The sequence below is a fragment of the Mobula birostris genome, chromosome X (genome assembly GCF_030028105.1).
Source record: "Mobula birostris isolate sMobBir1 chromosome X, sMobBir1.hap1, whole genome shotgun sequence".
Classification (NCBI taxonomy): Eukaryota; Metazoa; Chordata; class Chondrichthyes; order Myliobatiformes; family Myliobatidae; genus Mobula; species Mobula birostris.
The window spans coordinates 63,226,291-63,253,218 of record NC_092402.1 but is presented as its reverse complement, the minus strand read 5'-3'; the positions used below and the strand labels follow the sequence as shown (position 1 = coordinate 63,253,218).

General features: G+C 43.7%; 1 protein-coding gene across 2 annotated transcripts in view; it reads left to right on the top strand.

Annotated features, from left to right (window-relative positions):
- Positions 1-24,769, top strand: part of asic1b (acid-sensing (proton-gated) ion channel 1b) — a 928,708-nt gene extending 903,939 nt beyond the window's left edge. For both annotated transcript variants that reach the window (XM_072248709.1, XM_072248708.1), the window contains exons 8-10: positions 5,808-5,887; positions 20,487-20,591; positions 24,335-24,769. In XM_072248709.1, coding sequence (XP_072104810.1) covers positions 5,808-5,887; positions 20,487-20,591; positions 24,335-24,439 — 290 coding nt within the window. In that variant the 3' untranslated portion in view covers positions 24,440-24,769. The remainder of the gene's footprint in view (positions 1-5,807; positions 5,888-20,486; positions 20,592-24,334) is intronic.
- The last annotated feature ends 2,159 nt before the right edge of the window (positions 24,770-26,928 follow it).

The following is a 26,928-nucleotide window of genomic DNA, read 5'->3' as shown; positions in this document are numbered from 1 at the left end:
TTCTTACAGACTCAAAGGATATAAAAATGTGTTTCAGACGAGCGAGTCGTCTGTAGCAGTAATCACAGGCTTTGGAATGAATTCTAGTTCTTTTTTCTGTCATTCTCTTTGGCATTCATAACTATCTGCAATGCTTTTGCAAGTTTGTTCTGTTGTGCTACCAGTTGACATTATCTGTATGTGATGTTATTCAGATACCTTTATCAGGCTAGACAAATGCAATGTTTAATTAGATAACTGTGGACTTCATTGCTTCCCTTGATTAAACATGGACCTACAAGAACCTGATTGTTCACTTATTTACAACAAGAAGCTGAGCAAGGAATATTGGTTAGAAGATTAACTTTGTGAAAAACAACCCTGACCCTTTGGAAGGGTCATGTCGCTGGCACGAAAGCTGAGCTCAGCACTAAGTCCCCTTGATGGGTCCTGCAAAGTGAATATCCATCATATAGTGAGAATATCATCAAGTAAAGTCCTGTGCACATTTGGACAGCACAGTGGCAAAGGGATAATCGAATCAATGTAAAATTATTGGTCACTAAAATATCTGGGGATCATTCTGCCAGCTACATGCAATGTATTTGATGTCCACATTTAAAATGTGGATCTGTAATTTTAATTGGGTACAGTGGTGCTAGAAAGTTTGTGAACCCTGTAGAATTTTCTCTATTTCTGCATAAGTGTGACCTAAAATGTGATCAGATCTTCATGTTAATCCAAAAGCTAGATAAAGGAAACCCAATTAAATAAATAACATAAAAAACATTATACTTCATTTATTTATTGAGAAAAATGGTCCAATATTACATGTATTTGTTGGAAAAACTATGTGAACCTTTGGGGGAAATGCCTTCTATAAAATCTATTTGGAATCATGTGATCCAATCGATGAGATGAGATTGGAGGTGTGGGTTGTAGAGGTGCCTGCCATACAAAAAAGATGCATAAAGTCAGGTTACTGACAGAACCTACTCTTCTCAAGAAAGATCTGTGTAGGTGCATCATGCCTCGATCAAAACAACTTTCAGAGGACCTTAGAAGAAGAATAGTAGAGATGCATGAAGCTGTAAAAGGCTACAAAATCATTTCAAAAGACCTGTGTTCATCAGTCCACAGTAAGAGAAATTGTCTACAAATGGAGGAAACACAATGTTGTTGAACTGAATTGAATTGACTTTATTTCTTACATACATGAGGAGAAAAGTCTTTGCGTTACGTCTCCATCTGAATGTGCAATTTATAGTAATTTGTAATGAATAGTATGTACAACACAACAGTCAATATAACATAGAAGTACAATTGTATCGGTGTGAATCAATCAGTCTGATGGCCTGGTGTAAGAAGCCGTCCCAGAGCTTGTTGGTCCTGGCTTTTATGCCGCGGTACCATTTTCCGGATGGTAGCAGCTGGAACAGTTTGTGGTTGGGGTGACTCGGGTCCCCAATGATCCTTTGGACCCTTTTTACACACCTGTCTCTGTAAATGTCATGAATAGTGGGAAGTTCACATCTGCAGATACTCTCCCTAGGAGTGGGCGTCCTGCAAAGATCACACCAAGAGCACAATGTGCAATACTGAAATAGGTGAGAAAGACCCCAAGGGTTACAGCATAAGACCTGCAAAAATCTTTAGAACTTGCTTAAGTCTCTGTTTATGTGTTCACTGTAAGTAAAACACTGAACAAGAATGGTGTTTATGGAAGGACACCATGGTGGAAACCACTGCTCTCCAAAACAAAAATAAAAACATTACTGCACATCTCAAGTTTGCAAAAGATCACCTGGATGTTTTACAACACTTCTGGGACAATGTTCTGTGGACAGATGAGACAAAAGTTGAACCTTTTGGCAGAAATGCACATCGATATGTTGGGAGGAAAAAGGGCACGGCGCACCAACACCAAAACCTCATCCCAACTGTGAAGCATGGTAGAAGGAGCATCATGGTTTGGGGCTGCTTTGCTGCCTCAGGACTTGGACAGCTTGCAATCATCGAGGAAACAATAAATTCAAAATTGTATCAAGACATTTTACAGGAGAATGTCAGCGTAGCGGTCCATCATCTGAAGCTTAATAGAAGTTGGATAATGCAACAAGACAATGATCCGAAAGACAAGAGTAAATCAACAACAGAATGGTTTAAAAATAAGAAAATGTGTGTTTTCGAATGGCCGAGTAAAGTCCTGACCTTAATCCTATAGGAATGTTGTGGAAGGACCTGAAGCAAGCGGGTCATGCAAGGGAGCCCACAAGCAGCGCAGAATTGAAGCAGTTTTGTGAGGAATGGCCTAACTTTCCTCCAAACCAATGCGCAGGACTGATCAACAGTTACCGGAAATGTTTGGTTGAAGATATTGCTGTACAAGGGGGTCACAACAGTTACTGAAAGCAAAGGTTCACATAGTTTTTCCAACAAATACATGTAATATTGGATCATTTTTCTCAATAAATAAATGAATAAGTATAATGTTTTTGTGTTATTTATTTAATTGGGTTCTCTTTATCTGGTTTTAGGACTTACGTAAAGATCTGATCACATTTTAGGACATATTTATACAGAAATAGCGAAAATTCTACAGGGTTCACGACTTTCTAGCACCACTGTAAAGTGTATATGAGAGTTGTTTCTGGCTTTGCTTGCAAGCTAAATGTGGGTGATGTAAATCCTTAGTCAGTTTTCTGTGCTAACTTCCTGACAAAGGGAAGCATGATTCCCTCAAGGAGTTAAACTCAACTTCTCCTATTAACATTACATGAAGTGTAAACCCAGCCCAATGTCACAGTGCTCGCTACATTGGACGTGTATGAGGGTGGGAGTGGGAGGAAAGGGGCTTGTTTTTCTGTTGTTGTTTTGTTACTTGTGTTCTGTGTTGTTTTACCAAGCATTTTCGGTATGCTATGTTGGCACTGGAATGTGTGCCCCCCCCCCAGCATATCCCTAGGTAGTTAACACAAAGGATGCATATCACTTTATGCTTCAATGTACATAAATGAATCTGAATCTGAAACCTTTTTCCACCAACCACTCACCCTGCTTCTGAACCTCTGGCCCTGCTGGGAAGTATTTCAAGATTGGAAGGGGACTTCTCTCAAGTGAGATCTAGCAAATGTTCAGTACGTTCTACCAGACCGGACACGATGCGGCCTAAAAGCCCAGCATATCTATCTGTCCTTGGGAAATGTTAGATGTGCTATTTGGAAGCTGTTGCCCAGAAGGTTGCTGAAGGGCAGTTGGAACCTATTAACAGGAGTGTTATTGAGTGCAAATATTTTTCATAGAAGAACTACAGTTCAGAAGCTCCCAATTATCAGCATAATGTTTGAGATTTATTTTTTTTATGACTCTTGGGTTTGGTCGTAAAGTTAACATTCCAATCAGGCACAGGATGAAAGCCAAATGCTATCTTAATTAGACTGCATATCAGAGTAATAAATGGAAAGGTTGATGACGTACTGAAAGTTCGCTACTACTAAAGTAGCAAGCACGCTCAAGGACCAAGCCAGAGGAGCCAAGGGTGCGATGAGGAGAATTATTTTCTTTCTATGCTGATTGTCATTATATGGGGCCCAGTGGCTGAAAATGGTAGAAGCAGAAGGAAAGATAAAGGCTTGAAGGGGAAATCATTGAAGAAAAGTGAGTCAGAACAGGCACAATGGGCCATATGGCATTCTTCTGTGCTGAGTTGTCATATCATTTTGTATAAGGACTCCACGGCCCTGCCACCCTGGCTAGTGTATCACAGAAATGTTGGACTCAGGATTCAAGATGTAGGTAATACTAGGATCCAACAGTTGAGATTTCCTCAAAGAAGGCATTGACACCACCTAGCATTGAGCTAGATTTTAACGGTAAAAGTATCTGTTGATCCTTCAAGCCTTTAGAAGTTGTTGCAGAGCGCTGTGTTCTTGTGACTCTTCCCCTCCTGCTCCCCACTGTGCTCTTGCTGTTTGAAACCTGCACTCAGTGAGTGGGAAACGGTTATCAATGGTTCTCTGAGACCCTCCGTTGGTTAGGGTTGACCATGGATGTGGCATCCCAGCTGTCTATGTGATGCGCAATCCTGGGCAGTACGATAAGGAGAGCAAGCTGTTGCCCATGCAGCCAGCTTCCCCTCTCCACGCAGCTGATGAATCCAAAGGAACAGCAGAGACCGATACAGTTTGGTACCTGCGGCATTGCAGGGGTTGCCAGTCAACGTTGAACTCAACGTAGGACTGCCTTAGGGACTCCAGCTCCGGATTTTTCCTCTGGGTTTACTCCCGAAGCTTCCCTCATGAGTGTGTATAGCCGTGAGACAGCAGAGGTTTGAGATAAGAGTTTTCGTTTTCCTAGATGAGCTGCCAACAATGGCTGACAAGTCCCATCTGCCTGAAGTAACTAGTTTTAAGGCGCCTGTAACCCGCCTTTGCCCCTTCTCCTGTCAGTAGAAACAGTTCCAGGTTTAGTAGCTAAGCCGCATGTGAAAGCTAGGAACTGGACTTGGTTATCCAGTTGAGACTTGAGACCCTTGCCATTGGGAGCTTATCCCTACTACCCCCCTCCCCCACCTTGGCTATAACAACCTTAAGGAATCTATCAGTGATTCTAATACTTGATTAACACTAAGAATGGAGACTGCAGATGGGAAACTTAATCCAGATAATCTAGTATTGAAAGTTAGCATTGGTCAGGATGGATTGTGAAACCACTGGATTGTGGTAAAATGCATCTAGTTCATGAACATCTTCCAGAGATGGAAATGTGCCACCTGTACTTAGACTGGCCTTTGAAGCCGTTTCATTACCTCAGTTCAAAGGTACTTAGGACAGCCGTGGGGAGGTAATATTCCTGCTCTTTTCTTTTATTATGCCTGACCAGTAGACCAGTGGCACAACTGGTAGAGTCGCTGCCTCACAACTCCAAAGACCCAGGTTCATTTCTGACCCCCGAAAGTTGTCTCTGTGGAGTTTGCACATTCTCCCTGTGACTGTGTGGGTTTTCTCCCACATTCCAAAGACATGCGAGTTGGTAGGTTAACTGGCTACTGAGAATTAGTCCTGAGTGGTAGGAGAATTAGCAGGAGAAATCAATGGATTTGTGAGGGAGAATAGGTTACAAGAGATAAATGGGACGGGGATTGGTAAGACTGCTCTGAGAGCTGGCATAGATGGGATGGTCTGAATGGCCTCCATATGTGTTATATGAAATATTCTCTCATAAGTCTTCTTCCTGGTTGATTGTCCCAGGTCCTTTCTGTTGATGATGTGTTACACAAGTAAACTGCACCACCTTGGTGACCGAGTAGCAATGCTTTAAAACTCTTAGTAATCAGTCTTGCCATTAACTTTGACCAGGTTGTGTATTATTTGGGCAAAACACATCAAAGTTGCTGGTGAATGCAGCAGGCCAGGCAGCATCTCTAGGAAGAGGTACAGTCGACGTTTCGGGCTGAGACCCTTCGTCAGGATTGTTTGGGCTCGGATTCACACACACCCAATGTTGTGGTCACTGAAAGTAAACATAACTGGTAAAAGAAGGGAAGCCAGCATTATATTGCTAACCTGGACAAATTGTACTCCAAAGGCATTCTGTTAGAACATCCTGCCTTGGTCGATACTAGTAAGTGGAAGGGGGAAGAGTGCTTTCACAGATAGGTAATAGTGCTGTATGATGTTCTTTATTTATGACAGGCACTCCAAGAGCAGCCACTGTATATTGAGAAAAGGTGACAAGCTTTAAGCAAGCTATTTATTTAGTATGTGGAACAAGATTACACTGCCAGTTCGCTGCACTAATCAAAATCTCCTATGATTTTATGTTCAAAGGTGACATTGGAGGTCAAATGGGATTATTCATTGGTGCAAGTCTTCTGACAATCCTGGAACTTTTTGACTACGTGTATGAGGTAAGCTCTTATAAGTTATTTTGCACTAGTCTTATTAAATGGAGAATGTAAGACCTTCTGTGCTTAAGAGAAAGCATGAGAAAGTTCGGCATGTTAGCACAGTGGTTAGTGTAACATTATTACAACACCAGCAAGCCAGGTTCAATTCCGCCACTGCCTGTAAGGAGTTTGCCTGTTCTCCCCAGGAGCACATGGGTTTTCTCCGGGTGCTCCGGTTTCCTCCCACAGTCCAAGTTGGTCACATGATTGTAATTGGGCAGCATCAGGCCAGAAGAGCTTTTTACCATGCTGTATCTCTAAATGAATAAGTAGTGGATTTTTAAAAAATTATTCAGTAATTTCTCAGGATCTGGGTACTTCCTGCTAGTCCTTAATTGCTCTTGAAGTTAATGGCTTGCTAGGATATTTCAGAGGGCATTTAAAAGTCAACCGTATTGGAAGGGGATAAATGAGGAGGGGGCACATTATTGACTAGGGGGTAATTGAGCTGAATGTCATGGCTGTGTTGTAAATTAATTGCAATTCTATCAAAGCAACTGCAGGGGCTCTGGTGGCTCAGTTGGTAAGTGCACCACCCAGGCAGGACACAGGTTTATGGACCAGAAACAGGCATAACTTGCATTGTTTATCTAGACAAAGCTGAATCGAATCACTGATGTTCCAAATACTAGTTTGCCGAGTGAGTCAGTGACCCCAAGGGAAATGCACATGAAAGGGGGATGAGGGCAGGTTGAGTTATGGTTCCCTGCTACTGATAAATGGAAGACAGACCTACACTTGGCACACAACCAAGATCAATGCTGTTCTCCTGTGTGCATACCCCTGACTGAGCGTGACTTGGTGAGGCCACAGGTGAGATGTCAAAGTGCTGTGCAGAAATGTGTAATCCATTTGGAATGGTCTCTTGAGTCTAAGCACCAAAAGATTCATTTCCTACCCCTGGAAAGGTTGCTGTGAGACTTGCCTTGGAAGCAACCATGCAAAATAAAGGCAAACCGTTGAAGTGTCAGGAAGATGCATCAGGTACTTAAACAGGGGTGTACTCATCCATTACTACCACAATATGCCAAACCCTAGGTACATCCATTGTCAGGAGAAGTGATCCCATGGCAACCATATTCTAAACACTTCAGTGTGGTGCTTAATGCTTGCAGTAGGTAAATCGTTCAGTGACAGTTGTCCCAATGGTGACTGTCAAGTCGAGTGCATTGTCACATGCTCAGGTACAATGAAAAGACCTGCTTGCAGCAGCATCACAGGCATGTAGGTACAGACAACACACAGAACATAAATTATGCAAGACAAGTGAAGAAAAAGAATGCACAAAACAATACAGTCATAGGGAAAAAAAAGCATAAACCAGAGACACAAGAGATTCTGCAGATGCTGGAAATCCAGAGTAACGAACACAAAATGCTGGAGGAACTCAGCAGGTCAGGCAGCATCCATGGAAGGGAAAAAACAGTCGATGTTTTGGACCAAGACCCTTCATCAAAACTCAAATCCGAGACAAGTCCACAGTACTGGAAGAGATGGTCACAAAGTTCAAAGTAAATTTATTATCACAGTACATATATGTCACCATATACAACCTGAGATTCTTTTTCTTGCGGGCATTCACAGTAAATACAAGAAACACGATAGAATCAATGAAACACTGCACCTAACGGGGCGAACAATCAATGTACAAAGACTGTGCAAATACAAAAATAAATAATAATAAATAAGTAAGCAATAAATATCAAGAACATGAGATGAAGAGTCCTTGAAAGTGAGTCCATGCGTTGTGGGAACAGTTCAGTGATGGGGTGAGTGAAGTTTTCCCCTCTGGTTCAAGAGCCTGATGATCGAGGAGTAATAACTGTTCCTGAACCTGGTGGTGTGAGTCCTAATGCTCCTATACTTTCTTCCTGATGGCAACAGTGAGAAGAAAGCCTCGCCTGGATGGTGGGGACTGCTTTCCTGTGACAATGTTCTGTGTAGATGTGTTCAATGCTGGGGACGACTTTGCCACTGATGGATTGAGATGTATCCAATACTGTTTGAGGGTTTTTTATTCAAGGGCTGTAGTGTTTCATTGCTGAGGTAGGATCAGGGTTGTGCAGGCTGCATGAACTGGTGCTGTGGGACTTCAGGCTTCTGTACCTCCTGCCTGACAGTAGCAGTGAGAAGATGGCATAGTCTGGATTGTAGGGATCTTTGGTGATAGGTGCCACCTCCTTGAAGTAGCACCTCCTGTAGATGCTGTCAATGCTGTGGAGGGCGATGGCAATGATGGACCCGGCTGTGTCCACTACCCTCTGCAGCCCACTGTATCCTTGTGTGTTTGAATTGCCATGCTAGGCAATGATGCAACCAGTCAGGAAACCTTCAAAATTCAAAGTACAAAGGAAATTCATTATCAAAGTACATCTACGTCACCATATCATACCCTGCGATTCATTTTCTTATGAGCATTCACAGTAAATATAAAGAAACACAATAGAATAAATGAAAAATTACACACAAGACAGACAAACAACCGGTGTGCAAAAGACAACAAACTACAAATACAAAAAGAAAAAAAAACTAATAATAATAAATAAAGAGCAATGAATATCAAGAACATTAGGTGAAGAGTCCATATAAGTGTGTCCATAGGTTGTGGTAACAGTTCAGTGCTGGGGTGAATGAAGTTTTCCCCTTTGGTTCAAGACCCTGATGGTTGAGGGGTAATAACTGTTCCTGAACCTGGAGCTGTGGGTCCTAATGCTCCTTTAACTCGAGAAGCAGTGAGAAGGGAGCCTGGCCTGGATAGTGGGAGTTCTTGATGATGGATACTGACTTCCTGTAACAGTGCTCCTTGTAGATGTGCTCAGTGGTGGGGAGGGTTTTACCCGTGATGGACTGGGCCGTATTCACTACTTTTTGTAGGATTTTCCATTCAAGGGCATTGGTGTTTCCATACCAGGCTGTGATGCAACCTGTCAGTATACTCTCCACTACACATCTATGTAAGTTTGACAAATTTTTAAATGACATGCTGAATATTCGCAAACTTCTAAGAAAGTGGAGGCACTGTCGTGCTTTGTTTGTAATGGCAAATACGTGCTGCACCCAGGATAGATCCTCTGAAATGATAATGCAGAGGAATTTAAAGTTGCTGACCTTCTCCACCTCTGATTCCCCCATTGAGGACTGGCTTATGGACCTCTGGTGTCCTTCCCCTAAGATCAATGATCAGCTCCTTGGTCTTGCTAACACTGCGTGAGAGGTGGTTGTTGTTGTGGCACCATTCAGCCAGGTTTTCAATCTCCCTCCTATATGCTGATTTGTCACCCGCTTTGATTCAGCCAGTGGGCAGTGGTGTCATCAGCAAACTTAAATATGGCATTGGAGTTGTGCTTAGCCACACGGTCATAAGTGTAAAGTGAGTAGAGCGGGGCTGGGGGGTGCGGGCTAAGTATACAACCTGTGCTGATAGAGATCATGGAGGAGATGTTTTTGCCAATCTGAACTGACTGGGGTCTGCAAGTGAGGAAATCGAGGATCCAATTGCACAAGAAGGTATTGAGGCCAAGGTCTTGAAGCTTATTGATTAGTTCTGAGGGGATGATGATATTGAATGCCGAGCTATAGTCAATGTAGAGCATCCTGATGTATGCATCTTCACTGTCCAGATGTTCCAGGGTTGAGTGACAACAGTCCATCTGTAGAAGTTTATTATACTTAATATTAAGGCTGATCAGTATGCTTATCCATTGCTGACATGCCTGTTATTTGACTACCCACCTTAGAATTCTGGTCCATCTGACAAGTTTTCCAACTGGATTTCCAACTTTAAGGCTTGACCAGGAGTTCATATCTTAATTTGAGTTAATTCTGCCTCTGCACAAAGACATTAACCAGATCTATAAATCAATCAATGCTTAAATGTTCAATTTAGCCTTTGTGATATTTGAGAAGGAACTGACTTTAAATTGCAATCAATGACAATCAAGCATTCCAACTCTCTTCATGCTTTTAGTGCTGGAGTTTGAAAGTTCATGAAGTTATGATTTAATTGTCTGATTTCTAAAAGTAAATTATTATATTGCACTAAATGAATGCCACAAACAAATTGCAGTCATTTTCACAGCTTGACTCACCCCTTTGCAAGTCCAAATGATCAAAACCAAGCAAAGATTGCAGACTTACTTAAAAATGGGTGCAAAAACACAGCAGCCAATTATAGTTGAGAAGGAAAGCTTGCTCTGAAAGTTAGTCTTTCTCCTCAGGGTGCTCCAGAATATTTCACGGTGAATCAGGCACGTTCAGAGTGTGATCACTACTGGAAAAAACGAGGGGAATAAAGTGTGCACAGCAAGATTCCACATTTAGCAAATTGATGGTGACCAAATAATCTGTTCTTAGAAGTGAAAGAATAATCTTGGCTCCAACGCCAGAGATAGCTTCTCAGTCCTTGAATGCCGCAGAATCTTTTACAGCCACCTGAGAAGCAGGGATGGCCTCAGTTTAATGTCAAATCCAAAAGGCACCATTTCTAATAGTGTGTAACTGCACTGAGTTATCAAACAAGAGATTACCCAAAGCTCTGCATTAAGAATTAAACTCATAACTCTGAGTTAGAGTACAACCCATCAAGCCAGCCATGTAACTGTACAACAATGACAGTTGACAACATAGCTTCATTCAGAAGGTGAAAAGTCTTCTTGGCTTCTTTCAGGAAGCAACAATCAAGAAGGACTTTGGGGAACCAAAAGGTGTTTGACAAAATCCCATGTGAAGATGTTTGTCTTCTTGTTGGGCCCTTACCTCCCAGTAGAGCAGAGGCCATCAATGCCCTTCTGTCTCCATCGTCTTCTGTACTGAGCCAGTTTCTCGAAGATGGACCAGGAGTGTCCCCATCGTCTAATTTAAGCCTTGTCATCTCCCCTCTGCGTGTTCGTTGGATATCCCTTTTCCCTCTTTCCTTAGGGATTCCATTTTAATGTGAAGGGAGATCATTTGCGCTTAAATGTGTAATACCCTGCGAACGGTTAAGAAATTAGATGAAGTGAGAACAAATAATACAGCTGAAGCAAGTCACAACCGAATACAAGGAGGTAATGTATGCCAAAGGGTTTAGTGGTGGGACTGCTGTAAATAACCTGCATTCAAATAGTTAATTCAATCTGGGTTTAATTAAAAGTATCAAATTAATGCTGGAGGAACTTAGCAGGTCAGGCAGCAACTGTGGAAGGAAATGGGCAGTTGATGTTTTGGGTTAAGACCCTTCATTTGGACTGAAAGAGTAGATGGGAAATCATCACCATCATCATTATGTGCTGTGTTGTATGACGTGAGTGATCACGGTCTTTGACCATGATTGTTCTTGACAAATTTTTCTACAGAAGTTGTTTACCATTGCCTTCTTCTAGGCAGTGTCTTTACAAGATGGGTGACCCCCACCATTATCAATAGTCTTCAGAAATTCACAAGCACGAGAAAATCTGCAGATGCTGGAAATCCAAAGTAACACACACAAAATGCTGGAGGAACTCAGCAGGCCAGGCAGCATCTATGGAAAAGAGTAAACAGCTGATTTTTCGGGCTGAGATCCTTCCTGAGATTCTCGTCTTGAAATGTCAACTGTTTACTCATTTCCACAGATGCTGCCTGGCCTGCTGACTTCCTCCAGCAATTTGTGTGTGTTACCTTTCAGAGATTGTCTGGCACCAGTGGTCGCACAACCAGAACTTGTGATATGCACTGTCTGCTTGTACGACCATCCACCACCTGCTCCTATGGCTTCATTGTGACTCTGATCAGGGGGTTAAGCAGGTGCTACACCTTGCCCAAGGGTGACCTGCAGTCTAGTGGAAGGAAGGAGCGCCTTACACCTCCTTTGGTAGAGATGTATCTCCACCCCGCCACCCAAGAAGGGAAATAGCCAGTATAAAAAGGTGAGGGTAAGGGGTGGCAGGTGATAGCTATATCCAGGTGAGGAGGGTAAATAGGCAGATGGAGGAGGGGAGAGTGGAGATAGTGACAGAGGCTGAGAAGTAAGAGGTGACACAAGGCTGCAGATGGTGGGATCTGATAGCAGAGTCTGGTGGAATATGGAACCAAATAATGGAGATGGGGGAGGGCAGATGGGAACAGTGGGAGGAAGGGACCCAGTGGGAGGGGTGTGTGGGTGGTGGAGGGGAAAGGAACAGGGTGATGGAGGCAGGGGCAGGCGTAAGAGGAACTGGGTAGGTCAGGAAGAGAGAGAAAAGTGACAGAGGGGTGGTGGTTTACCTGAAGTTGGAGAATTCAATGTTCATCCTGTCGGGCTGTAGACCACCCTGGACCTCATGTTTTGCCTGGGAAGTCTACTGGTCCCAGCCTACACCTCCCTTATTTGGTTCCATGCTCCACCTTCCTCTGCTATCAGACCCCACCATCTGCAGCCCTTTGTTACCTCCCAGTCCCTGTCACTATCTCCACTCTGCCCTCCTTCATCTGCCAATCACCCCTACTCACCTGGATCCACCTACCACCTGCCAATTCTTGCTTCACCTGTCACCCTCACCTCTTTATACTGACTATTTCCTTTCTACTCTTTCAGTCCCGATGAAGATCTGGATCATCAATGGAAAAATAATGGATGGCAGCCATACGCCTTGTGATTTTGAAGTGGTAGTTGAGGAAGATAAAAACACCTGGAGGTTTAGGGAACTCTTAATCATTTCACTGTGATGTCCATATTCATTTTAGTACATACCCTCCCTGAGGCAATGCAGATGACAGCCATAATTGGCTTCAAATTTGCCTACGAATTGAATTCACCATTTCAATCCCATTCATTACAATTAGTCTGAAATTATAATTACATTTAGTTTAGAAAGAAAACAAACCTCCAATATTAAACTCAACAACTTTTGCTTTTACAGACTCATACCATTTTAATAATCATCTTAACAATTGCTGCCAGAGCAACTCCATTGCCCCAGTACATCATTCAATGAAATAGTACCCTGAATATTTTCAGCCACGAGCTGCTTTCTCCACTTATTTCGTTCAAGACGCCCCGTACCACACTGAACGAAGAAGCCCACTTGATTGGCATCTTATCCACCACACTAAGTATTCAACCCCCACCCCCAAGTGGTGACTGCTATGTACTGTCTGCAAAATGCCAACAATTACTTGCCCAGGCTACTCTGACAGCACCTCCATACATGTGATGACTACCGCCAAGGACAACAGGCACATGGGAGCACCATCAACTACAGGTTCTCCTCCAATCACCCACCCCATCCTGACTGGGAAATAAATTGCCATTCCTTCATCAGTGCTGGGTCAGAATCTTGGAATTCTGCACTGTGGGAATGTAGTGGCTGCTCGTGGCAATATTGGATGAACAATTAATACTGGTTTTGTTGCCTCTGACATCCAATGCCAAAATAGAAGAATAAAGCAGAAGTCACCTACCCAGCAACAATGACTAACATCCTGACGAAGGGTCTCGGCCTGAAACGTCGACTGCACCTCTTCCTACAGATGCTGCCTGGCCTGCTGCGTTCACCAGCAACTTTGATGTGTGTTGCTTTAATGACTAACAATGTTTGTGCTGTAAAACTTGCGATATACTCACAGCAAATGCATTAAGATCACTTGTAAATGTTAGAGATAATTATTGTAAATCAGGAAGCTTTTGTATGAGTCTGATTTTTACTGACATTGCATCACACCCGGGTGAATGTGGTGTCCGTCTAGTGGGCTGCAGCCAGACTGAGGTCATCCAAGCCAGCTGCCATCTCCTTTTTAATTACATCATTGCCATTCACAATCTCAACCGGCATTACATCACACATTAAATCAACTTCATCTGCCGCAAAGTCTACTAATATCTGCCTTGTTGGCAATGGCAAAATGAGATTTAAATTGGAGCTCTAATTCTACTATAAGATGAGCTGTCATAAAAGTGCAATCCTCCACATTCGTCCACTTATTGTATTGCGCAGGATTAGTAGAGTGGCTTGCTGATTGCCAAGCCTGCTGCCTTCTGACCTCTTGTTCCCCATCCCTCACTGCGCCACTGGAACCCAGAATCTCCCTGCTTTTGCACCATTGGCATTCCTCCCATCACTAAGCAATCCATCTCTGCCAGAACAAAACCACTGCAGGGTGGGAGACCTCCTGAATGTGTGAGAGCCTGGCTGTCTGGTTCCATCTGGGGTTCCAGAGGGTCGGTAGGAGAAGAGAATTTTGTAAACATTGTGCACCCTTTTGATTGTCTGTCCAAAATACCACCCAACAAGGTGGAGGTATTCTAGAATATAACAACAAGGATGTCATGTTGAGACTTTATGAAACACTGGTGAGGCCTCACTCGGAGTATTGTGAGTGGTTTTGTGCCCCTTATTTTAGAAAGGATGTGCTGAAACTGAGAGGGTTCAAAGGAGGTTCACTAAAATGATTCCACGATTAAACAGCTTGACATATGAAGTGCATTTGATGGCTCTAGGCCTATATTCACTAGAATTCAAAGAATGAGGGGTGATCAAATTGAAATTTTTTGAATGGTGAAAGGTCTTCATAGAGTGGATGTGGAGAGTATGTTTCCAATGGTGAAAGAGTCTTAGACCAGAGGACACAGTCTCAGAATAGAGGGCCATCCTTTGATAACAGAGATGAGGAGGAATTTCTTCTGCCAGAGAATGGCAAATCTGCGTAATTCATTGCCACAGGCAGCTGTGGAGGCCAGGTCATTGGGAATATTTAAGGTAGAGGTTGATAGATTCTTGATTGGTCAGGGCATGAAGACTGCAGAAGAATGGGGAAAATCAATCAGCTGTGATTGAATGGTGGAGCAGACTCAATGGGCCAAATGGCCTAATTCTGCTCCTATGTCTTATGCTCCTATGGTGTTGTGTGCAAATGAGTAAATGGGCCTTCATTTCTTTTTGAATATCAACAAAAAATTCTAAACTCTCAAGTGATTGATATGGAAACATTTTGTTGTTGGGTTGGAGGAGAGTCTGCTCCTGGTCCTTGAGCAGCTGAATGCTGGAGTCTTGAAAGAATGGGAAATAAAGGCCAACAACCAGCCCCTCACAAAGAAGAAAGATCAGGCCATGGAGCCTAAATTAGAGGAGGGCAGATTTGTCAGAGGTTTCTAGAGCTTGAGTGGATTACAGAACTCAAGAGGGGTAAGATCATGTAGGGATAAGAAATGAAGGAGTGATGGTGCCACACATGAGTGATGTAGCAGTGAAATGCAAGAGCTGAAAACAATAATGGCACTGATTATTCACATCCTGAATGAACACTTGCTGGCAGGTATTATTCATTAGGCAGCTTTGCAGAATTTTCTATATAAATATTGCCACTCTGAAGGAAAAAGCTTCTCGTGTGTGTGTGTGGGGGGGCGGGCGAGGCGGTGGGGGGGGGGGGAGAACATACAGATGGATTTGGAAGACCCACGGGATATGATTTATTCCTGACGTGATGACTTACAAGTAACAGAGCAAGGGGTGAGTTATGGCCAATACTATGAGTGGGATACAATGGTATCCCATGGGTTTTTTGTACTGCATTCAGCCTTAAACTATGTGTTAAAAATGAATTAGAGCATAAAATGGCATTAATTAGGTAAAACGGTGAGAAATGCTGAGTTTAATGATGTGCTGACTCATTGCAGTCTTGTTTCAGTGGTAGTGGGTAGCTAGCTGAATTAGATTTAGAAAGGTAATTATTCTCAGCATTATGCGTACAAGAAACGTTCAAAGAATTGTGTGCAATTCGGACCACCCCAGTATAACAAAATTTATTTGCATTTGCTCAAATCATACAAAGAGTGAAAGGGGGTCACAGACTCAGAGTCATCATCAGAATGATGAAGAGGACTTCCTTCAACCATAAATTATACATGAAGTGCTTTACTAAGAGTGGCCTTTTACACAGATAAAAAATGCTGGTGAATGCAGCAGGCCAGGCAGCATCTATAGGAAGAAGTACAGTCGATGTTTTGGGCCGAGACCCTTCGTCAGAACTAACTGAAAGAAGGGCTAGTAAGAGATTTGAAAGTGGGAAGGGGAGGGGGAGATCCAAAATGATAGGAGAAGACAGGAGGAGGACGGATGGAGCCAAGAGCTGGACAGGTGATTGGCAAAAGGGGTACCAGGCTGGAGAAGGGAGAGGATCATGGGATGGGAGGCCTAGGGAGAAAGAAAGGGGGAGCGGAGCCCAGAGGATGGGCTAGGAGTTATAGTGAGAGGGACAGAGGGAGAAAAAAGAGAGAGAGAGAGAAATAATTAATTAATAACAGATGAAGGGGAGGTGGGGCATTAACAAAAGTTAGAGAAGTCAATGTTCATGCCATCAGGTTGGAGGCTACCCAGACAGAATATAAGGTGTTGTTCCTCCAGCCTGAGTGTGGCTTCATCTTTACAGTGGAGGAGGCCGTGGATAGACATGTCAGAATGGGAATGGGACGTGGAATTAAAATGTGTGGCCACTGGGGATCCTGCTTTCTCTGGCGGACAGAGCGTAGGTGTTCAGCGAAATGGTCTCCCAGTCTGCGTTGGGTCTCGCCAATAGAAAGCCGCATCGGGAGCACCGGACGCAGTATATCACCCCAGTCGATTCACAGGTGAGGTGTCGCCTCACCTGGAAGGACTGTCTGGGGCCCTGAATGGTAGAGAGGGAGGAAGTATAAGGGCATGTGTAGCACTTGTTCTGCTTACAAGGATAAGTGCCGGGAGGGAGATTGGTGGGAAGGGATGGGGGGCACGAATGGACAAGGGAGTCGCATAGGGAGCGATCCCTGCAGAATGCGGGGGGGAGGGAGGGAAAGATGTGCTTAGTGGTGGAATCCCATTGGAGGTGGCGGAAGTTACAGAGAATTATATGTTGGACCCAGAGGCTGGTGGGGTGGTAGGTGAGGACAAGGGGAACCCTATTCCTAGTGGGGTGGCGGTAGGATGGGGTGAGAGCACCACCAGTTTTACACAGATGTAATGTTGAGGATAAATATGTTAAGAGGGAGTATTAGAGGGCATGGGGAGAGTATGGAGAAATGGAGTGCTAGCCGGTAGTTCAGTTGAAGGGTGAGCATCAACTGAATGGACTTTTCCGTGCCAATATGAGTGACTGTGTTCATAGAGCTGGTGAAAAAGAAAGGACAGGGTTGAACTATAGAGGGGTGATGGTTAATGAATACTTCAAAACTTTTGTTTGATGATGTAGAACTTCTCCTTGGATAGTGAATGAGAAAGAGTCCAGTATTTTTAATTTTCATTACTTACTCATTCACGGAATGGAATGATTGCTGGCAAAGACGGTATTTAATGTGCAGCCTAACTGCCCTTGAGATGGTGATGGTGAGCCATCACTTGAACCACTGTAGTCCATGTGGGGAAGACACTACTCCCTTCTTGCTACTACCATCGGGCAGGAGGTACGGGAGCCTTAGGTCCCACACCATAGAACGACAGATTTCAAGTCAAAATGATGATTTGAAGAGAAACGTGACAGAGTGGTGTTCTCACGCTCCTGAAGCCCTTGTCACTGTGAAGGTCATGGATTTGAGAGGTGCTATTGTACTGCAAGTAACTACAGTGCCCATGCATGAACAGTCATATGAGTGTGCTTGATACGCCGGATGGCTTTCCTTTACTTCACAATTCCTGATGAAATATCCATCCGGATGACCTTAAGGCACCTAAGTTAAAACATCTGTGTCGGGTTTGTCCTTCATGTCAGTGCTTACACATTCAGAGAACAAACAGCTGATAAGACAGCACTCAATTGCCAAACTCTTGAGTTCAGATTGCTGAAGGTTGCTGTGTGGACCATGTTATCAGGACTAGAGCAAAGGGACCTTCGCTCTACATACTACTGTGCTCGTCTGGTATGGCATTTAAGCCTGCTGTGAAAAATAAGCCTCATTCCCCAGAACTGCCACAAACAACAAGACCAATAAAAATAATCTCACCACTAAGATGCTAATAAAACAAAAAGAATTGTATTAAAAGACTGTGAGCTGTCTGAAATTGAATTTCGTCCTTGAACTCAAAGCTGTTTGCTGGCTTCTTACCAAGCCATTCCCTGTTGTATTGCAACTTATGACAAATCCTTTCAGTCTCCTTCATTATTGGCTAAGTGAGAAAAATATATTGAGACATGTCAAGTTTCTTGTCTGATGTTCCTTCAATAAACAAACCCAATTACGTGAAGAACAAGCAGTGTCTCACAACGTGCTGCCGGATTATGTTGTGCTCTAAGGCACAGTTAACTTAACAGAGCCAGTGCCTTATCATTGTTCAGCCATACCAGTGTTTATTATCCTCGTGCTCGGCTCCATTTGCCTTGTGATTTATCTCGTCTCTATTTTGTCCCCCATGTCATTGCTGATGGATGCTCAGGATGCTATTTTTTCCAATTTCCCCAAGGTCACAAGAAAATAGGAGCAGCAATAGGCCACTCAGCCCCTCAAGCCTGCCTCACGATTCAACATGACCATGACTTCTCTATGCTGGCCTCAACTGCTCTTCTGTGCCAGTTCCCCATAACTCCCAGTCCCCTTGATCTTTCAAACTGCATCCACTTTGCAGTTTTGGCCAGTTTAGAGCTGGGGACTGCCGGGTGTCATATCTTTTATTGATTGCTTAATTATATTTGAAATAACTCAACTTAGCTTAAGTCCTTTTAAGTATGTTTAATATCGCTGGTTTAAGTTCCTTAAGTTTCATCGCTTCAAGATTGTATGTTTTGCTGGTTACTAATGAAGGTTCACATTCATTTCTTTGACTTTTGAATATTATTATTGGATTGATCAGAAGGCACTTCATGCAAGATAACTCCCCATGCCTGGTCTCCAGCAGCGCATTGGTTTCTGCTCATCTCTGCTCTAAAGAGAGGTCCTTGTATTCTGAGGCTGTGCACTGTGGTCCTAGACTACCCCACTATTAGAAACATCTTTCCATATCCACTCTATCTAGGATAGTTTTCAATGAGAAACTCCCTCGTTCTTCTAAACCCCTGTAGAACCCCAGAGCCATCAAGCACCCCTCGTACGTTAACCCTTTCATTTGTGGGATCATTCTGATCAATCTCCTCTGGACCTCCTCCAATTCCAGTGTCAGTTACCTCCATCCAGATTCAGATTAGTTTAGAGTGCCATGAACTTTGTTGTTCATCAGAGCTCAGAAAGTAGACAGAGTACATGGTAACAGCAAATCATAAACATGAGAAATTCTGCAGGTGCTGGAAATCCAAGGCAAAACACACAAAGTGCTGGAGGAACTCAGCAGTTCAGGCAGCGTCTATGGAAATAAATAAACAGTCGATTCACTTTATACTTTACTTTATTGTCACCAAACAATTGATACTAGAGCGTACAGTCATCAAGGCAAAACACACAAAGTGCTGGAGGAACTCAGCAGTTCAGGCAGCGTCTATGGAAATAAATAAACAGTCGATTCACTTCAGTCCTGAAGAAGGGTCCGGGCCAGGACATTGATTGTTTATTTATTTCCATAGATGCTGCCTGGCCTGCTGAGTTCCTCCAGCATCTTGGGTGTGTTGCTTAGGGTACATGGGCATACTGAATTCAACAATAAATGAAGCAATGAGCACAAAACAGCAGAATAGTGAGAAGCCAGCAATGCAAGCTGAAGTAGTGGAGAAAAGAAATGTTAATGTGACACGTAAATACAGAGGTGATGTGATCAGTTAGGCAGAAAAGGGGAAACAGAATATAATCCAGAGAAATGTGAGGTAATATATTTGGAGAGGAGCAACAAGTAATGAGGAATTATTGACCGGTGTGGAGGAACAAAGGGAATGTACATTCCCAGATGCTTGTAGCTTTTAAAAAAAAGGATATAGCATGGTTTCCTTCATGAGCTGAGGTATGAAACATAAAACAGAAAGCTTATGCTGGAACTCGATACTACACTGCTTAAAGTACTGTTTGTGCACTGTGTTTAGTTCTGGGAAATGTGTTATATAAGATGTAATTGCACGGGAGAAGGCTCAGAAGAGGTTTACAAAGATGTTAGCAGGACTGGGAAACTAACTGCAAGGGAAGTTGGATTGGCTGGGGTGGTTTCTTTTGGAACACAGGAGGCTGGGGGGAGAATTAATTTACAGTTATCTTACTATGATCTTACAAATATTAAAAGAGAACTTAATGGAAGGGGAAAGCACTGATGTAAAGTGATTGGTATGAGGATCACAGGGGAGGAATGAAATGTAGATTCACCCAGAGGATGTGTCCTTGAAGAATTTTGATGTGCAGTGATGCAGACCCAGCGTGGGAGATGGGATTACGCTGGGGAGCTCTTTGTCAGCTAGTATGACCATGAAGGGCTCAGTGTCATAAAGTTTCTATGATTTTGTCATTCATGCCAATAAAAATATAAATCAGGTGACCAGAAGTATATAGGGGATGTTGATAGAGGGTATTTCATTGCTTTAAGATCTTGTCAGTTGAAGGCTTCATGTGACCCAGTTAACCTTGGGCTGATCAGGAGGCCAGAACTGGAGGAATTTGGTTTCCTAGAGCTGGCCATACCAAGGAAGCCACATTGCATCGTCCACCCTGTGATGACGCACTCAATGACATTTGACCCTTTTACGTTGCCAGGTGTTGAAACACAAACTCTGCGGTTTACTGAAATATGGGAAACAGCAGAAGAGGAACAACAACAACAAAGGAGTAACTCTCAGCCTGGATGACATCAAACGCCATGCAAGTATTGTTTCATCGTGCCGGAGGTTGCGAGATATTTTCCTTTTCCATTACTGTGTCATACCTCCTTGTGTCACACAGCCTCTAGGCTGCAGACTTCCTCCAGGCCTGGCAATGCCTCGCAGTGTATTCCCAAGCCCTGACTAAGCCTCAGACAATGAGCAGCAGCCCACTACCTGTCTCCTGCCCTGACCTCACACAGTTGCGGCACAGACTCGCTCCCAGGTGACACGGTGAGCTGTAATCCTACTACCTGCAGAGCAGGCCACTGACTTGCTCTCAGCCCTTTGCGCTGGTCCCACACCACTTGACTGCTACAAGCCTACTGTTCTGTGGTTTGGGAGCTGCCAGGCAGATGCTAACTTCACCAAGAGGGATCATTATTTCTTTCTTCTCCACTGGGATCATACCCATTTCCTTACATCGACATCAGAAGGATGAAGTGTACACTGCAAGCATCTTAGCAGTAAGGCAGTGGAAGTAAATGAAACACTTATCCCTTGCCAAGTGCACTGCTTTCCTGACATTAATAGATATTCATTGAAGCACATGAATTCAGGAGCAGACAAGGATGCATAGGAGTCCCCGAAGGGCAGCTCCTCCAATCCATCGTCATGGAAATAGCATAGGACCTGCTCTGTAAAATGAAGATGCCAGCAGATAATCAGCGAGACAAAATGTACTTATTGCAGTAATAATTTAGCTGTGTGCAATTGAGGCCCCATTCACAAGATCGGAAAGTTAACGTCTTCAAGCTACAGGTAATGAAATAAAAGTAACCACGTCACAGTATAGAGAAAATAGAAAATATGATAGAGGAACAGGTTCTTCGGCCCACACTGTTGTGCTGAACTCACTAAATAGGTACAGTAATCAAATCAAGTCACTCACCTCATTGCAAACTTGATCACAGTAAGTCATGGGTGTATCAGGAGAACCATATGCAGTCATTTACTGTATTTCTTCAAGGCCGTGTGCCTATGTGTGATCAACTGTATGATCAGCTGCTCTGGGCAACCTCACTACATCTCCAAACAGAATCTAATGGCATTCCAAGAAGTTGAATTGGGTCACAGAATCACACAACCTCACAGCACAGATGGGGGCTGTTCAAGCTGTCCTGTATGTGTTGGCTCCTTTAAAGAGCTGCCCAATTGTAGAAGAACACGGACCATTCTCACTGGGGCATTGTCCTTACATTTTATGGGAATCTAGTTCAAATCCAGGTGAGGCAGATGCCTCCTCTCCCTGACAGCTGTAAGAGAGAGCTTGTGTCATTTCAGCAACATTCTAATGGGGGCAGTACACCAGTTGACTAATCTGAGAGTCCCACTCAAAGGGGCCCTCAGTGTTGACTGGGATTAGTATAGGATCAGTGTAGGGGACCACATGCTGGCCGGCATGGACTCAGTAAGCCAAGGGTAACTTCAAAACATTAAACTAATTCAAAGGAAAGCAAGACAGTCGAGAGATGCCAGTCTAAATTCATTCTTTAAGTGAGGCACGCACGTACCATGTGGTAGTGTAGTGACGTATGCAATTCACATATTTATACATCCAACCCATAATTAATTATTTAAATGAACAAGAATGCTTCATCAAACAATATATTTGCAATATTACTCACAAATTACTGAAATATTAAATACACAACAGAGGGCTAACTGTCCCGTCCTTACTTTGTGTGTTCAAATTTAGAGTATCCCTACCCATGATCAGCTAAAACCCTTTGCTCTTATAACAGAAGTAAGCTGAAGATTCAGATCTTGACCCAAACGTTTGATGGAACCACAATCTTTGCTGTCATTTTCCTGTTTACTGATGGAAGTTACACAGGAATTTCACACACAGGATGTGTCCACCCTGTACAGGAAATGGCACCACAGTTGCTGATCTGCCTCATTGCATTCATGTCAGAGAGTCATAGAATTATAGAGCATGGAAATGGGTCCTTCAGTCCAGCTGCTCTATCCAACCAGGATTCCCATCTTAGTTAGTCCGATTTGACCACCTATTTCCCATATTCCTGTAAACCTTTCCTCAAGGTTGAATAAGTTAGGATTTTATTCTCTGGAGTGGGGAGAAGGAGAGCAGGTCTTATAGAGGTATACAAAATTATGAAGGGTGTAGATAGGGTAAATGCATGCTGCTTTTTCCCCTCAGGTTGGGTGAGACTGGAACTAGAGGTCATGGATTAAGGGTAAAAGGTCACATACTTAAGGGAAGTCTGAGGGGAACATCTTCACTCAGAGGGTGGTGCAAGGGTGGAACGAACTGCCAGCGGAAGTGGTGGATGCAGGTTCAGTTGCAATACTTAAGTTTGGATAGGTACATGGATGGGAGAGGTACGGAAGGCCATGGTCTGGGTTCAGGTAGTTGTACTAAGCAGAAAGCATGGCCAGCATGGGCTGGATAGACCAAAACGCCTATTTCTGTGCTGTAGTGCTCAAAGACTCTATTCACGTACCTGTCCAAATGTTTTTAATATGTTAATGTAGCCATTTTTGCTAGTTCCTCTGGCAGCTCTCGTTCCATATATGGACCACACTCAGGTCCCTTTTAAATCATTCCTCTCTAATTTTAACCCTATACCTTCCGATTTTAGACAACACTACCCTGGGGAACAGACTGTGACTATCTACACTAGGGGTCCCCAACCTTTTTTGTGCCGCGGACCGGTTTAATACTGATAATATTCTTGCGGACCGGCCAACCGGGGGGGGGGGCGGTGTTCAAGTAGGGTTAAGCTCACCTCAACATGTCTTTTACAGTTAGAGTTGCCAACTTTCTCACTCCCAAATGAGGGACAAATGTAGCAGTCAAATCCTGGGACACTTTACCCCAGGAAAGACTACCATGACCATGAAGCCTTGCGCAGGCACCTGTGTGCGCATATGTGATGTGCACATGCGCCAATTTTTCCCTCCACAAATCGGTTTTGCCTTCATCTTCCCGACTACACTGTACATACATTATTTCTACTTTATATAGGCTGTGTATTTATCATATCATTCCTGCTTTTACTATACGTTAGTGTTATTTTCGTTTTATGTGTTATTTGGTATGATTTGGTAGGTTATTTTTTGGATCTGGGAACACTCAAAAATTTTTCCCATATAAATTAATGGTAATTGCTTCTTCGTTTTACGCCATTTCGGCTTACAAACAGTTTCATAGGAATGCTCTACCTTTAGTGGGGGAAATACAGGACAAGGGCGGTCCCATATGGGACAAACCAATTTAGCCCAATATACAGGATGTCCCGGCAAATACGGGACAGTTGGCAACCCTATGATCAAGTTCAACAGTGTGTGACAGGGAATGAGGAAAGGTGCAGCTGACTCATATCATTTCCTCACAGCCCGGTAGCATATGCTTTGCGGCCCGGTACCAGTCCGCGGCCCAGTGGTTGGGGACCGCTGATTTACACCCCTTATGATTTTATAAACCTGTGTAAGGTCACCCCTCTGCTTCCTTCACTCCAGGGAAAACAGTCCCAGCCTGCCCAGTCTCTCATAATGGCCTGGATTCCATCACTATGGCTTACCCATGTTCACAAGCTGGATTCTGATAAGGAACAGCATTTTTGTTCCCATCTTTCCAGAAAAACAAGCCAACTAGAATTCCCACTACATTATCCTGCTTCTGTTCTAAAGTCTCTGATGTGCAGGGAATTTTAACAGAAAATGGGCCATTGACAACCTTTTGACTGTCGGTGCATGGAATTTTCTTTTCCTACACAGAACCCATGTGAGAATCTAAGGAGCCACCCGGCGGGAATGACGTACCCAGCGAACATTCTACCTCACCACCCGCCCCGCAGCACCTTTGAAGACTTCACTTGCTGATGGCGGAGCCTGACAATTGGCAACACCCACAACACCCACTTATCTCACAGTTCAACGAGCAGAAAGGAGATTGGACTGTCCACGGAGATTGGGGCTGTCCAATCCTGACCTACCAAAGTCATTGAACAAACCTTCTGGAGACACATTCAAAAGCAAATCGACAACCCGACTATGCGCTTGAAACAAAATGGCAGTATTGGGGATGACTGTTCCGTGGACTCCACTCACTAACTTTTCAAAAAAAAAAGAAAAAAAAAACAACTTTTTTCTCTCATCTAGAGTCATATTCCAGTTTTGTAAAAGGGATTTTTTATTCACTCTTTATCGTAAATGCTTATGTAGGCCGCTTGTATTATCTTGTGTGATCATGTTCTTAAGCTTAATGAAAGCATTTAGATCCCATTTCATCTCATCTTGTGAAATCATTTGCTGCAGCAACTCATTCTACCGTGACAGCTTTTGTTCATGAGTAGCCTTTCACCCCTTCACCAAATGGTCACTTCACACTATAGTTCCCTTGCAGTTGGTGGAAGGCACCAAAGAGGGGAAGAGTGGTGCAGGCTTGATTGATGGGTTTGTGCTGAATTATTCATTCGTCGCGTAACCATACAGATTCAATCCAATCTAACACTGAGGGAGCAGCACTGCACGTGGTAAATCAGTGGATGATGGCAACAAGAACCATCAGTCCAGGTTGTAAAGACAGCTGGTACCCTATCCGTTTTGTACTGCTGCCCGTTTGGTGCTGCATCGCGTTCTTTTACCCCTTGAAGAAACGATGCAGATTCCTGTCTTCGATGAATGCTTTTGCTTCTGCAGTGCCCAGTGCAGTACCACATGTGCTTTCCCAGCCCAATGTTCTTGATGTTGCCTAAGAAAGCAGAATAAAGCTTGTTGAGAAGAAGCTGGCGATAGATGGAAGGTCATAAAGAGGAAAAAGTTGGAAATCCAAAGAGCTTCACTCCGTGTCTGACCCCCGATGGCACATGACAGGAACGGGTAGAAGGAGCTTCACTCCATGTCAGCTATGGCCCACAGCAAAGACTGGGCAGACCTATGGCACCTGCAGGAAGAGAATGGTTTGGATTTAATGCTGACTTTGCGTTAGAAACAGAAGCACTGTGGCAATGATCATGGGCTACGTTTCCATCAAATCACAGTGGAGATAAAGCTCCCTCGCTCTGGTTTGGGTTAGTTTGACACATGACCTCCATGTAAATGTTACTAAAAGGAAATAGAAGAATTAAAATGAAACACCCAACCCTCATCCACTGCCTAAACAGAGAGTAGAGTCGGTGTTCTCAGAGAGACAAACACTGTAACACAAAGCTCCATGAAAGTGATATTTTGCCCCCAATGAATGTTGGTGACCACTGAGTGAGACAGGATTTCAGTTTCTTGGACAGTTCCTGAGATGCTCTCACTGCTCTTGGATTTGAATACCACACTGCTGCCTGGTCTGCTATTCTCGACTGCTACCTTTGCTAAGGATCCTCAGTGATGGGTAGATGCTGATAGGGCAGGATGCCACCAACAATTATCAAGGAAAATAGGTATACTGTATATTGTACAAAGAAGTGGATTCTTAAGAGCCCTGCAGATCATAGAAGTGAATGACAATGGCATCAAGGGTCAAGGAACTCAGAGTGTAGCCAGGATACAGATGAGCCATAAGCAAATTAAATAGGGGAGCATGCATGAGGAAGAGCCGGCTGGTGGCGTAGTGGCATCAGTGCCGGACTTCGGAGCGAAGGCTCCCGAGTTCGAACCCAGCCGGCTCCCCGGCACGCTTTCCATCCGTGCTGGGTTGAGCGTCGAGCTAGCAACTTGACCTTGTAAAAAAGAAATTGCCTGCTACAGAAATATCAACAGCAAAATGTTGATGGCCTATGTTCTCTCATGAGTTTAAAAAGCAAGGAATGAGGAAGTCTTCCTGTTCCTAACATTTGCCATAAGGTGGGATTCTCTCCCAAGGCAGTCTCACTCCAGAGAATGCTAATAGAAGGTGTCAGTGACCTAAGGTGATCCTTTCTCATTGACTCTGAGTGCTGGACTGCCAGTTCATTCCTGCTTTTCAGTTGTTACATGATGTCTGGAATCGCTTAAGCAAGGAACACCATCCACCAGCTCATGCCTGTGATGACCACCATTCTGGGTTTCAGTTTGCCCACTCTGGGTGGAATGTTGATCAGGGACAGGGCAATTCAGATCCCTCCCTAGAGCAGCAGGTGAATGAGGGGTCAGGAGTTGTGGAGGGAAAAAGAGAGAACTGATCATCAAACCTGACATGGTTTGAATTTATTAATCAAGATACATAGCTGGGCTACTGCACGACTAAGTGTTGAATACAATATTAACCTCTAAACTTCAGATCACTTTTGTGATCTGAGGTGAGTATGAAGCTATTTAGTGGCCTGTGCACAGCCAAGGACAGTAGGATTCCGATATGGTTTTGTGAACATACTTGCACCTCTCTTGCTCACAGCAAG